Source organism: Falco peregrinus, chromosome 4, assembly GCF_023634155.1.
Source record: "Falco peregrinus isolate bFalPer1 chromosome 4, bFalPer1.pri, whole genome shotgun sequence".
NCBI lineage: Eukaryota > Metazoa > Chordata > Aves > Falconiformes > Falconidae > Falco > Falco peregrinus.
This window is the reverse complement of record NC_073724.1, coordinates 66437182-66451235: the sequence shown is the minus strand read 5'-3', so window position 1 is coordinate 66451235 and position 14054 is coordinate 66437182. Positions and strand designations below refer to the sequence as shown.

Here is a 14054-nt window from a genome sequence, read left to right as displayed (position 1 = left end):
ATCCTGGCTGCAGAACAAATGTTGTTGTCACCTGGTGTTTAACTTATGAGGCAATAACAATTGCTTGTGATTTTGATCCTGCAAGAGCTAAAATAATATCCTGTATTTCAGACTTGAGAGCAAAACTGTTTCTGAAGGACTCTTCCATACATAGTAATACAATAAACTTTTGTACATTTTAAAAATCCAACTATTTAATAATATTCCATTCTGATTTGTAAAATACACACAGTTCAAAAATCTTGAGATTCTGGAAAGTTCCCCCCTAGCTGGAAGCTAGCCGATGACATTCCAATTTACAAGAAGGCCATGAAGGAAGACCCAGGAAACCACAGACCTGTTAGTCTAACCTCAGATCCTGGAAAAATTATGGAGAACATTATACTGGGTACTGTTGAAAGCCACATAAAGAACAATGCAGTCATCAGCCACAGTCAACATGGGCTTACAAAGGGAAAGTTTTGTTTAAATAATTTGATATCCTTCTATGATAAGGTCACCTGCCTGGTGGATGAAGGGAAGGCGGTGGATGCAGTTTTTCTGGATTTCAGCAAGGCTTTTGATATTGTCCTTCACAGCATCCTACTGGTCAAGTTGTCCAACTGTGGGATGAGCAGGTTCACAGTGCGCTGGTGAAGAACTGACTGAAGGGCAGGGCTTAAATCGTTGTAGTGAATTGGGCTGGCAAAGAGTCACCAGCGGTGTTCCTCAGGGCCAGTCCTGTTCAACATATTTATCAACAATCTGGATGCAGGAGTTGAATGCACCATCAGCAAGTTTGCTGATGATACCACACTGGGAGGTGCTACTGGCTCTTTTGAGGGACAAGAGGTCTTGCAGAGAGATCTAGACAGATTGGAGCGTTGGGCAATCATCAGTGGGATGAATTTTAAGAAGTCCAAATGCTGGATTCTGCACTTGGGACAGAGTAACGCTGGGCACAAGTATGGTTTGGAGGAGGAGTGGCTGGAGAGCAGCCCTGCAGAAAGGGACCTGGGGGTGCTGGTGGGCAGCATGCTCAGTGTGAGTCAGCAGCGTGTCCTGGCAGCCACAGGGGGAAACTGCACCCTGGGGTGCTTCAAACACAGCATAACCAGCCGGTCAAAAGAAGTGACCGTCCTGCTGTATTCAGCGCTGGCACAGCCTCACCTTGAGTAGTGTCTGCAGTCCTGGGCCCCACAACTGAAGCAGGATGTTCATGTGAATGTGTCCAGAGGAGGGCAACAAAGCTGGTGCCAGGGCTGGAAGGCATGTCCTGTCAGGAGCAGCTGAGGACTTTGGGCTTGTCTAGTTTGGAGAGGAGGAGGCCAAGGGGTGACCTCGTTGCTCTCTGCAGGTTCCCAGGAGGGGAAGTGGGGAGGGAGATGATGATCTCTTCTCCCTGGGATACAATGACAGGACATGAGGGAACGGTCCAAAGCTGCACCAGGGAGGTTTAGACTGGACATCAGGAAGCATTCCTTTGCCAAGAGGGTGGTCGATCACTGGAACAGGCCTCCTCGGGAGGTGGTCGATGCCCCAAGCCTGTCAGTGTTTAAGAGGCATTTGGACAATGCCCTTAATGACATGCTTTCACTTTCGGTCAGCCCTGAATTGGTCAAGCAGCTGGACTAGATGATTGTTGTAGGTCCCTTCCAACTGATATATTCTATTCTAAACACTTACTAACAATTCTGCTCAAAATGCCATTTTTGTGCCCAAGAGTCAATGAGACTTACCACAAAAAGTGAACCACAGGGTTCAGTTTTCTTACAAAAAGGTGTGAGCACATTTCTTTCGCAGCCTGAGGGAATAAATCTACACTTCTTCAAATGACCCAGCACAAAACTGTGTGAATGCAGTGATCTGATCAATTCATGTCCAGAAAAAAATAACAGGAATCAGTCCCACAGCGGTCTGAGCATCTTAAATAAATAAATTCCCCGAGTCATAGCTTGTCCCAAAACACAGGAACAAGAAACAAAGCAAAGGCCAAGTCTTTCACTCTACTACACAAGTTAAAAATAGCTAAGAAAGCCAAGTAAGCAAAGCCACAGCCAGAGCTTTGGTAGCAGGAAAACAGAGGCTTGAAGGGAGTTATAGACATGTCTTCACATGGGTGTGAAGTTCCTACCACAGCGATGGGGAGAAAAGGGGCCATTATTTTCTGGAAAATTGTAAGCTGGAAGATGTGTAATTTAAGCTCATGACAGAGGGACTTGCAGATGCACCAGAGAGAGGAACTGAAGATGTAACAAGGGGAGAAACACAGCCTCACAGATGAATGTTTTCCAATGTCTAATCCCTGCAGATCCCAGCCAACACAAAGAAAATGCCATGGGGAAACCGTATCTCTTGCAACTTCCCTTACACTTCAACCTGAAGTGAATACTCAGCCATGCACAATGTCACTTGGGGTTTACACTACCACAGGTTAGATCAGAAGCTCATCACCTTACTTTGACTTTAGATGAGAAAGACAGTAACAACCGGACGAGTAATGCAAACATCCTCAGAAGCAGCAATGTCAGGAGCAGAAAAAGACAAGCCTTTCCCTGAAGCTGAAGTGACTCTGGTCCTCACATATGCTGAGGCCACTTTACATCATTCTGGATAAAATGTGGTTTACAAGGGAATGAACATTTTAAACCAGCCCTGCTTGAAGGGTCCTTACTGACAGGCAGAGAGTGGGTTTGAGGTGGAATTAATCTCGTCTGTCCTAAGCCACCTGCATGGGCTCTCCCTGAAGCCCCTGGCAGCAGGGACACATGGATCCACACTGCAGCTGAAGTCCAGCTCTGCTGAAAACTTCACAACACAGCGATCTGGGACAGCAGAACTGGTTATCAAACAGCCCGAGCCCGCAGCAGCTTCAGCAGGGTCACCCACCCAGCCTGCCCCTTCCACAGCCCCTGACTGTGTGTCAGGAACCTCCTCTTCCTCCTCCCTCTTCCCCGGGGTTCAGGCTCAGACCTAGAAGTCCTCAGGCCATGCTCCTATCCTTCAACGCTCACTCCAGCCCTCTGGTTATAGTGTGGCAGCACGCTGAAAGCTGCCGTGGGCCCTGGCCAAAATTTGCCCAGACACTAGTCCTGGGGTTCCACAAGCTTTACACCAAACAAAGCGGCTTCATCACCAAGAGAACAGGCGAGCTCCCCACATCAAGAAAACACGATGACCCAGACTTGGACTCCAGTCTCCTACCCCCGACTGGATTCGATCCCAGCTGATAGCTGCTTGGATCGACCTAGCTTTCCACCATCAAGAGAAACCCAGTCTTCAAGACCTCAAAGTGCTATGATGAGGGAAAATATTCAAAAAACCTTTTCTTTTTTAATCCTTTCCGTTGCCATGCCCTGCTATAAATAGATCATAATGTCTTGTAGATGAGACTTGGATCTACAGCCATGCCCCTACTCTTTGACCCAGAAGCACTTCTCTGTGCCCCAAAGTGGGCTCTGGCTGCAGCCTGACACCACGGCAGAGTGCAGCTCACCCACATCGAGACCCTTTCACCCTCTTTTCCCTCCAGGGGAGAGGACGCCTCGGCAGGGAGGCTGAGCGGGAGCTGTAGCACACTCTGCGAATGCTGCCGGGCAAACAAGCCCACTGCCTGCTCCCCCCTTCTCCCTCTTCCCTGCTGGTGCCTCTGCGGGTCACCCGCGTGTCAAGGGGTACCAAGGAGGCAGAGAGCGGGCAAAGAGCCATGGCATCGGTAAACGCAGCTGCATACCCCATTTTATCCTGCTGGGGCATTAGCAAATCAACAAACAGCCCGTTCCCACTGAGCTCTGACAGGCGTCCAAGGGTACACCTCAATAGCTGTTTGGTTTAGTTGTTTTTTAATGTCTGTAAGGTGACTGCATCCGGGTTTGTGTCCACACAGCAAAACCAAAGAGCATTCATCAGAAGAACGGTGATGTAAATGTGGCTTCTTATCCTCCAGTGATTGCCCGTCTGGCAAAAAGGTTTAGAAATTGTAACAATAGTTTTGAAATAAATAGGAGGAAAGTAAAGACCGGCAGTGTACTTTCCACATCAATGGCAAATATATTACTGGTGTGGAAAGCAAACAGCTTCGAACAAGAGGAGAAGCCGTGGTTGATAACCACCCCCGTGAGCTGCAGGCTCGAGTGCCAGCGCATCAAGACCGGGGTAGAAACCCCAGGTCCATCCCCTCACACGGCAAAACCAGCTGTCAGAGGCCGCGCCGCCTGCGGCCGGGCAGCAAGGGGAGCCCAGCTGAGATTCGGGGGATTAAACCCCCCTCGCCGCCTATTTCCGAGCTTACCTCCCGTGTGAACGCGGAGCGCCCGGTGTGGGCGGCACACCGCGAGCAGGTCCTCACCCCCCCGCCCCCTCCCCGGGCAAGGCTGTTTGCGGGGGCGGGGGGCGCCTCCTGCGTGCAGGATGCGCAAACCTGACCCAGCGCTAAGGAGGGACCCGCCGCGCTGCGGCCGCCCCCCCGCACCGCTCACCGGCGGGGGACGGGGACGTCGGTTTGCCTTCGGGTCCCGTTACTGCACGCCCGGGGCGGGCGGCAGAGCTGCCCCCTCCCGACCCGAGCGGCCGGGGGGACCCCGGGGGCGGGGCGGGGCGGGGCGGGGGCGGCCCCGGGGGCGCGGGCAGGTCCCTCCGCAGCTGGGGCCGCCCCCGCCCCGCTGCGCCCCGCCCGCCCGCCCGCCGCCGGGACTCCGCCGCCGCGGCTCCGCGCCGCCCGCCCGCCGCCCGCCCGCTGCCTGCCTGCCGCCGGGCCCATGGCGAGCACGTCGGCGGAGATCATCGCCTTCCTGCTGACCATCTCGGGCTGGGTGCTGGTCTCCTCTACGCTGCCCACCGACTACTGGAAAGTGTCCACCATCGACGGCACGGTCATCACCACCGCCACCTTCTGGGCCAACCTCTGGAAGACCTGCGTGACCGACTCCACCGGCGTCTCCAACTGCAAGGACTTCCCATCCATGCTGGCGCTGGACGGTCAGGCTCCCGCCGACCCCCATCCCACCCACCCACACCCCCCGCCCCCGCGCCGGCCCGGGGCTCCGGGGCTCCTCCCGGGCGGGGCCCGGAGCCGGCGGGGCCGGGCGATGCCCCCGGCGGGGCTGGCGGGCGGGGGGCGGCGGGGGCGCCCGCGCGGGCTCGTGGGCAGGTGCCTGGGTGTCCGTGGTGGCCCCTCTGGCTTTCCCTCCCTCCCTTGCCTCCCCCCCCCCCCCCCCCCCCCCCCGCCCGCCCCGAAGGCTCCGTGCGTGTGGATTTGACACAAGAAGAATGCGGGCAGATTTTTCTTGCTGATTAATTTTCCGACTGTCGTGACATTCCACTTTTTTGTGGTTTTGCCAGCCATGCTACAGTCGGTGGAGAAGAACAAGCCGTGGCGTCGTTTTGTTTTAATTTATGTTCCTTTGCTTTTTCTTTTTGCTGAGCAGTTATTAACTCGGATGTAATTGCTTCATTGATAAATGACAGTGTAAAAGCTTGGGGCGGTGAGGGATGCGCAGGTATGGCGAAGTGATGCAGAGCTCAGCCTGGGTTTAGGCGGTGTTATTTTGAAGCAAAGCTGAGAGTTTTGCTGTAGGGCCTGAAACCAGAGGCTGCCTTGGGGCTGCGCTTCTTCCCTGGTTAAGGGCTGCTTCCCTGGTTAAGGGGAAAGTGGCTTGCCCTTTTGGGAAGCCCTGCTGGGAAACTGGGTCTCTGCAGGAAAGGTTTGCAACTAAACTTTTGGTTGATAAGTCTGCGCTGATGATGGCTGGGAGAAACAAGGGAAAGTGAAGGTCATGCGGGTTTATGGGCTCAGGAGTGACTGTAAAGGAAGGAAGAAAAGGTTTTTAAAATTATGGCACCTTTTCCAAGTTTTTATAGTCATAAACAAATGCAATATACAGTGTTCCAGTGGCTTTGATACAAAAAAATTTTAATAAATCAGGCCTATTGTTCACGCTCTGGCCAGGCACTCCCTTTGCACTGGAGTCTGAGAGTGGATTTTGCTGTGAAAGGTTTGTTTGAAAGGAAAAGAAAGTCTGTTAATCGAATTACTAACAGAGATGAATGTTATCATCACAGGGATTAATGTTATCATGAAGCTAATTAATACCACTATCAGAAAACCTTTAACCTCTGTTTGTACAAAGGACTAAAAAGAGGTAATGCAGGCAGCCCTTAAGCATCACTGTTGCAGGATGCTTCCCTTGGATGGAGAAGTACCATTCCCCAAACCTTCTTTTGAGCCAGCCCCGTGGTGGCGGGGGGGTTTGCCAGTTCCTCCAAAGGGCTGGGAGGCCGGGCTGGTCTCAGTTGGCATCAGTCACCCTGTCACCCTATGGCTAAGTGTAGCAGCTGAGAACGTGGTTTCCAGGCTGAGGCAAGGAGCTGTGGTCTGTGTGCAGGTGGGCATGGAGCGATTGCCAGTGTGTAACCTTTTGGATCCACCAAAATTTAGCTGTTCTTTTAGTTCTGCATTAATCTGTTTTCAGAGTGAGAAAAGCATAGTTACAAACAAGGTGTGCAGAACTGGGAACACTTAAAACTCCGAAAAGAAGAAGAGACTTGACAGCAAAGCCCTTACCACCCCTTCCTCCAAACACTGGTGTGTTGAGATGTGGTGTGTTGGGTAATGTGTTCTACTTGCCCAAGGAATGAGTTTCTGAGGCACCTTGTGCGCAGTGAAGCAGCCATCAGAGCACTAACGCATTTTGGACAGAAATGAATCTGCAATGCATGTCTGGAAGGGCCTTATCCCCTCCTCCTGGCCAGACTGTTTGTCAGTAGTGGAAGTGGAAGGTTCTTGGCATCAGTGTTTCTCAATAACATCTCTAATACGCTGTGGGGCCAGGTCCTGGTGTCCAGGCACAATGTGAACGAAGGGCAGGCTGGAGAGAAACACCATCCGCACAGCGTGGGCTAGGCAAGCTGGGAGGGGGCGGAGGGGCAGCCACCGCAGTCAGAGGTGCTCTCCACAGCTGGCCGAGCCCAGACTCCCCTCCTTGTGGTTACGGGCTCTGCTGGAACCCGTTAGTGTCTAACAGTGGGTTAGACATCCTCTTCTCACCCTAACCCTTCCCCGGTGCAGGAGTGTACCTCAGGGTTGCGATACGTCACACATCACTTTGGAGGATTCGTGTGTCAGCACTAAGGCAAATCTGCCTTGGCCCCCGAGTAGCCTCTCCCTTCCCTCCTTTCTCTCTTTGCACAGGCTTGCAAAGCTGCATCCCATTCCCTGTGATCAGGAGCACGGGAACTTCCTCACTCCATCCTCAGGTGGGGGTCTCAGAAGACACAAAAAAGGACAGATCTGGCTTCCCATTGTCCCTGAAGAGTTTGTGAGCAGAAACAATAACCCTATAGAGATATATGTAGTGATAACATGTTGCTCTCCTCAAAACGCTAGGGCAGGACTGGGAAATTACTAGAAATACTGTTGTTGTCCCAGGGAAAGGTGGCTCCGTTCCCCTCCTTCACACAGCTGGAGAGAATTTGCCTGGCAGAGCAGCTCCTGCTCTATGGCAATGCGTTTTTGTCAAATCGGAAACCTCAGAGTTGTGTTGGATTTCTTGTCTAGAGAGACTCCTCAGGTCTGCCAGAGGTTCAGAGGCAACACGAGGGGGTAAGAAGTCGGGGTGTCACCATGCCAGTTGCTGGGTCTCTCCTCTGGCATGCAGGAGAAGTGCTTCCTTCTTCAGAAGCGGTGTTGCAGTTTGGGTCAGGAGTGATCCAGAGGTGGGTCCCTCTTACCCTTGATTTGGTTTGCACCATGGAGTGGTCTTGGACTGTGTTCCCCGGATTGCTGTGAGGTGGCATGGCCGCAGGGCTGCCCCGATGGCTTTCAGCCCATCGCTCCACACGAGTGGCTGCCAGAAAAAATTGCATGCGATGCCCTTCCACATTTATGCATTCCTGTGCAAGAAATCAATTGGGCCAGCCCTTGTTAAGGGCTCAGCCCCACATTCTGTATGCAAGCAAAAATATTCTTGCTGTCTGCGGGACTTTTGTGTGCTACCAGTCGTAGGTAGAACCTTAGTGATGAAACCACCGCCCAAAAGAGGATGTATCGGTTTCCCTCTTTCCAACGGTGGATCCGATGACCTTTTGCTAGAACAGAGCTGAACAAAAATTTACTCATGAGTTAAAAGAGGGTATTAGAGCTTAGAAAAACATACAAAAGCAATGGGTGTGTACTTTTGGAAGGAATCTGTGCTGTATCCGTAAGGCAACCTCTTCCACTTCACGTGATGCAAACTGCAAGATGCCACCAGAGGCACTTATTGTGAAAGTGACAATCCCCAGAACTTTGCATATTTTTTTTCTGAGTGTCATATGATATGAACATATGAATTCCTCCTAACTCTTCATGAGCATGAGAAGCAACCGTGGGGGCAATGAGGCAAAAAAGATGAAGATCTAACAAGATTAATTTGAATGCAAGACAAAACACATCTGTTTAAAAAAAAACGCACCTTGAAATAGGTTTCTCTTGGAATGCTGCTAAACATGACTTTATAAGTAATGGATGTTTGTCTGCTTGTCTGTTTAAAACACATGGCTTTTTGTTGCTTGGGAGCTTCATTTGGTTAATACGTACATGACAAGCTCCCTACAGGAGTTGGTGCAAATACAGAAAATAAATGTTTGGAAAAGGGACAGTTTTTGATCTTGAGTGGAGGAGTGTGGAGAAATAGGCAGCTCCCCTTCACACTTCTCTGCGTTATAACCCTTGGTAAGCAATATAATGTTCTTGCTTTCCTGCTTTCTAGCAAGCCAAGAAAAAGTTTAATTACTCCTACAGCCAAGTGTTATGCATCGTTTTAACTGAGGATCCAGATAATAGGAGGCTGGATTTGGTGAAAAGGTTAATTTCATCCTTTCACGCATCCTAATGCTCCAGTCAGCCTAGTGGGACTAACTGAGTCTTTTGCTCTTCCATGTTACTGGTGTCAATTGTGATTTTCTTTTTTTCTCGTATATTTTGTTTTAAAAATGTGTGCCAGTTGGATGATTACACAGAGTCTTCTGCTTTTCCACGTTATTGGGTGTAGATTGTGGGTGGTTTTGGTATATTTAGTTTTAAAAATATGTGCCAGTTGGGTGATTGCTGTGGTGAACTGAAACAAGTCCCCCTGTGGTTGGCCGGCCCAATTCGGTGAAATATTTAGTGAGGAAGGTTATTCATTCAGCAGAGCTGAGCAGTCCCCCAGCTCATGCTGTTTATAATTGAAAATGATTTCTGGGTGAGTTAATTATTTCTTGCTGTCTCACTACCCTCTAACCCTCTACCTATTCTAAAACTGTGTATTGACCTTCAGGAATAGCTGAATTTCAGCCCTGTGGTTCCTAGCATATGCTGGTTATATTGGTTGGGGTGAATATTTACTGTTTCTCCTAGGAGGTTCAGACATAAATAAAAGTTTAGAGGACCTCCGGGTAAATATGTTCATGGTTCAGCACTTTAATGTGTCAATTAGCTACTAACAGTGTCAATAAATTGGACCTGTCAAAAATAATAGCTTCCTTGCCAGTTTTCATCTCCTGCTTTTTACCTGTGTGCTACAAGAAATACATTACACACAAGTAAAAGTAGTAAAAGCCAATTTTTCTGTGCCTATAGCAAAAATTAACAAAGCAAGCCTGCTTTCTTCAGACCTGGGTCTTGCACAAATGTGACTTTCTTATATTCCAACATGCGAGTCGTACAACGCTTACAGTTATTTCATTGATTATTGTATTTCTTTAGCAGACGGGTTACAGAAGCATGTTGCAAATGGAAGAGGGCTGTATGTGTGCCAGCAGGTGTAGGTAAATGCCAGCAGGTTGCACTCACAGACGTGCAGCACAGCACCTAAGCTCGATAGGACTGATAAAATGGGGTGTTAGGAGCTACAAATCGCCTCTTGTGAGCTGCTTGTTACACCAAGCTATGATTCAATGGGGTTTTTTTAAACGTTGTTCAAAGACAGAGTGGTCGTCCTGGAGCTGATATGCCTCCAGCAGCGGCTAAAGTGGGCAGCAGTAAGGAGAACAGAAGATGGCCAAGCATCCTTGGTGGCCATCTGCAGCTCAAGAACCTGCCGGCCAAACACAGATTTCTCTTTAATGAATGTATCTAGTCTCTTTTTGAATCCCTGTAAACTTTTAGCATCCACATATCCTGTGGAAAGGAGTTCCACAGCTTCATTACATGAACAAGTGCATTTTTTGTATTGAATCTGCTCCCTTCTGGTTTCATTAGATGTCTTCTAGTTCCTGTTTTAATATATTAATCTCCTATATATTAAAGACTTCTATGCAGGGGTGGGGTTTTTTTTGGTTTGTTTATTTGTTATTGCATAAAATTTGGTGTAATAGGCAATGAAAACATGGTTTAGCTTTCAGCATTTCCACCCACTGGAGATCAAAGCGAAAGGAATGAATACCCTAACAGTGGCAGTACATTTTCACTTTAAATGAGCAGTAACAACAGGTTATGAAGAAAAATATGTTGTGATGGTTATTCAGCTGTGTAAGATTGCAGTGTTCCACCCTCTACACAGTGATATGAGATTATCAGTCTTTCAATTACAAGATAGTCTCAGAAGAGAGAAGAGGCCAAGCAACCCATTGTCCTGCTGAAAGTTCCTGGATGAGGGAGGTCCAGCTCAGAGCAGTCTCAGCCAGCACATCAAAATTGTATGTGGATAAAGCCAGCCACAAGTCGTTACTCCAGGCCTAAATACAGCAGTGATTTGTTTTATATCAAAGGGCTACTGCTGTCCATAAAGCTGAGCAGGTGTTTGACTTCCCTGCAGAATGGGGGTCTTCTTGCTGGATCTGAATCAAATTGGTGGCATGTCCAGGCAGGGCCAGGACCCCAGCCACAGTCAGTGCTGCCAACCTGCTGTCAGTCATGTGGCATCTGCAACACACATGCACAACGTGACTGACATGTAAGTCTTGCTTTGTGTGCACAGAGTGGCTCTGCAACCTGGGACAGCCACTGCGCAGACCACATGGAGTTGCTCTTCAAAACCTCATGGGTACAACCTCTTGCAGATACTGTGCCCAATACCATGCGATTGTTCTTTGCAGCCCTGAATGCCGTTCATAGTATGTTTCTTATAAGCTGGGCTCAGGTGATGATGCCCTGTGGAGGGTGTACATCATCTAGAAGAATACGCTCGATGGTAAGGTGACATTACTCCAGCCAAGGTCGGACTGAGTTGGCAACAGTGAATGCCTAACGCTGTGCAGAGGGAGAGGAACTACAGCAAAACCTGTTGTGATCCCAGTTCTCACAGTAGTCTCACTCTTTCTCACTGCAGGTTACATCCAAGCCTGTAGAGGACTGATGATCTCTGCTGTCTGCCTGGGCTTCTTCGGTGCTGTTTTCGGACTGGTTGGGATGAAGTGTACAAAAGTCGGAGGCTCCGATCAGACTAAAGCAAAAATAGCTTGTTTAGCTGGACTGATTTTCATACTTTCTGGTAAATATACTTTATTTCTCTAAGTTTGCATATTTGAAGTCATACCAGAGCTGCTTCTTTTCTGCAGAAATCCATGCACAATTCTCCATGACTTCACTGGCTTCAGGGTCAGGCCCAAAGCTCTTCTGCTGGTTCCACTGAATGGTTTGTCTTATGCTTTTCAGGGTTGTGCTCTATGACTAGTTGTTCCCTGTATGCAAACAGGATTACGTCTGAGTTCTTTGATCCTTCTTTTGTTGCACAAAAGTAAGTACTTTCCTATACCCATAAATCTTTCAAAGAAGTAGACCTTAAGTTTCATACTGCGCACCAGAGCCCATTTAGACAGAGAGCAGGCGCTTCTTGTGTTGGGCGGAGAAGGAGAGTGGGCTGCAGTTTTATTTAATAATTTTTTCCAACTGGAGTAACCGTGTGCTGAAATCCGCTGAGCGAACCCCTTCCTGTACAGCGGTTGCTCTGTACTCTTTGCGCCCAGGCTTACTGCGGCTTGGCAGGGCTCTGCCCCGCTTGCTGCAGAGCAGACAGGGTTCATCAGGAGCGAAGCTTGTGTGTATGTGTGTCAGAGATGCAGCAAAAGGATCGCACAAGGCAGAGGTTCCCGTTAGGCACATCGTTCGATGGGAAAGGAAGAAAATGATTTCCTTAAGCTTTTGATAGAAGGTGGTTTCCATAAAGGTATCGAGCCTTGAGTCCTCTTGAAGAGAGGCCTCTGCAGCTCTGTGCACCTTTTGCTGACAGATTTTCAAATCCAGGTGCTGAAATTTGGGTTGTAGGCCTTACCATAACCTGTGATCTTATAAGCACTAACATGAATGCTGTGACTATACTTGTGATTAAATTTAAGGGAGCGTTTGTAGAATTGCAGGATCCATACCTGGAGTAATGAGCATCCCTAAAGACTCACTTTAAAGCTGTGCAAATTCTCAGGATCTACAACAGCAGCAATTCACGGACCAGTGCTTGGATTTTGGGTTCATGTCTTAACTACCAAATCTTGAAAATGTTGGCTGCAAGTTGTAGCATCATAGAATTTCCTGGTTTGGCCTCTTACACAACATAAAGTTAACTTTCAAGGCAGGGATTTCAAAGTTTTCTTCGTGGTGATTCCAGCATTGGGTAAACATTTCCCTGAGACCCAAGTAAGGGCTCAGTAAGGAACCCCAAGCCTTTCTGTTTCTCCTTGATAGAAAGAAAATAGCCTGAATAAATAACATTAACTGGATCCACATTTGCAGTCGGGCTGATGCTGTTCTCCTGTCTTGAAAACAAGTTCATACTTGTTTTCTCCATAGTTCTGCTATAGTTTCTGCTTGTTTGACACGGTGAGGACAAGATTGAAAAGCCTCCAAAGGAAACAAGAATGTGAGGTACTGTGAAGAAAACGGAGCCTGGCTATACAGCCAGATGTTAATTATTCACCAGGCTTACTGTTCCTAGTGAAAAATATTGTGGTTGTTGTGAGAAGTCCCTTTCCTACTGTATTCCTATGCTCCTCTGCGGCAAAAGAACAGGCAGACCGCCCAGTGGAATTTTACTGTGAGGGAATAAGAAATTCAGCTTAAATGTTGAAATAAAGGTAGTAACACATCCTCTGCAGAAATCACCTTTTTCCCTGAACAACCAGCATAGCTCAGCTGTGGGCATATGTCATCACAGCTGCAAAGATAAAGGCAGAGGGGAAAAACCAGAAGCTGTGATTTGAGTTGTACAGGGTGTTTGCATCTCATGCAGTGACCTTGCATCAGATTAAGCTAATGGTGGCATTCGACTCCTTTCTCTCTCAACCATTGTAAAATATGTTGGAGCTATGTATTTCATTGCTGTCTGTGAACTCTTCCTTTGATATGCATTGTAGAAGCATTTAATATGCTTTGGTGCAGTATTGTGGAAATCTGGTATTGGCTCTTCACTGAGAGGGTTGCAGCCTTCCACCTTTTACCGGACCTTTCTCTCCTGAAGTTATTCTGGTGGTGTCAAAGACAGGCTTGAGATACTGTTGGTGGAAGACAAACGATAAGAGATGTTTAGCATCATCTCAGCCATCAGGATTTTCCTCCAGCCTTCTGCATTTGGAAAAGGCACCCTGACTATGTATGGGTGCAGGAAGAATCAGAGACCTGCCCTCAAGCTGTTGCCTAAGAGACTTCTGGTTTGAATTATGCACCTTACTTGTTGTAGTCGGAGTCCAACTCAGTCAGCCTCACACGGGGCACCAATTGTTGCAGCACAAACAAACCAGTAGGCTACAACAAGGCTTTTACCATCGGTCAGATTCTGCTGTCTGAGCTGTATCTCCTTCCTCCAGAGGTCAGACCACACTGCTCCTCCTCCATCTGACACCCCCCCCCCCCATCCTCAGAGCTATTTAACCACTTAGCGGGACGAGCTACAGCTGCACATCGTCCATGTCAATCAACCCACCACCTCTGAGGCAAGGCCACAGCTGCGTGTTAGCAATGCTGATCGACCCACTGCCTCCATTCCTCTACACTTACCAAAGAATGATGGGCACCACAGGGACACCCTAAAACCAGCCTTAGAAAGAAATCTTAGGCTGGACTTTATGTCCCAATGCAATAGTTAGCACTGCCAATTTAAAACAGCTCCAAAGGAATTGATTGTTTG

General features: G+C 48.6%; 1 protein-coding gene across 2 annotated transcripts in view; it reads left to right on the top strand.

Moving 5' to 3' along the window:
• Window positions 1–14054, top strand: part of CLDN10 (claudin 10) — a 65269-nt gene that overhangs the window by 44760 nt on the left and 6455 nt on the right. The window contains exons 1-3 of one of the 2 annotated variants that reach the window (XM_055802775.1): window positions 4703–4956; window positions 11268–11429; window positions 11594–11675. In XM_055802775.1, the coding sequence (XP_055658750.1) occupies window positions 4737–4956; window positions 11268–11429; window positions 11594–11675 (464 nt within the window). In that variant the 5' untranslated portion in view covers window positions 4703–4736. Of the gene's footprint in view, window positions 1–4702; window positions 4957–11267; window positions 11430–11593; window positions 11676–14054 lie in introns of those variants that run through there. The other variant, XM_005235620.4, reaches the window with a different exon arrangement.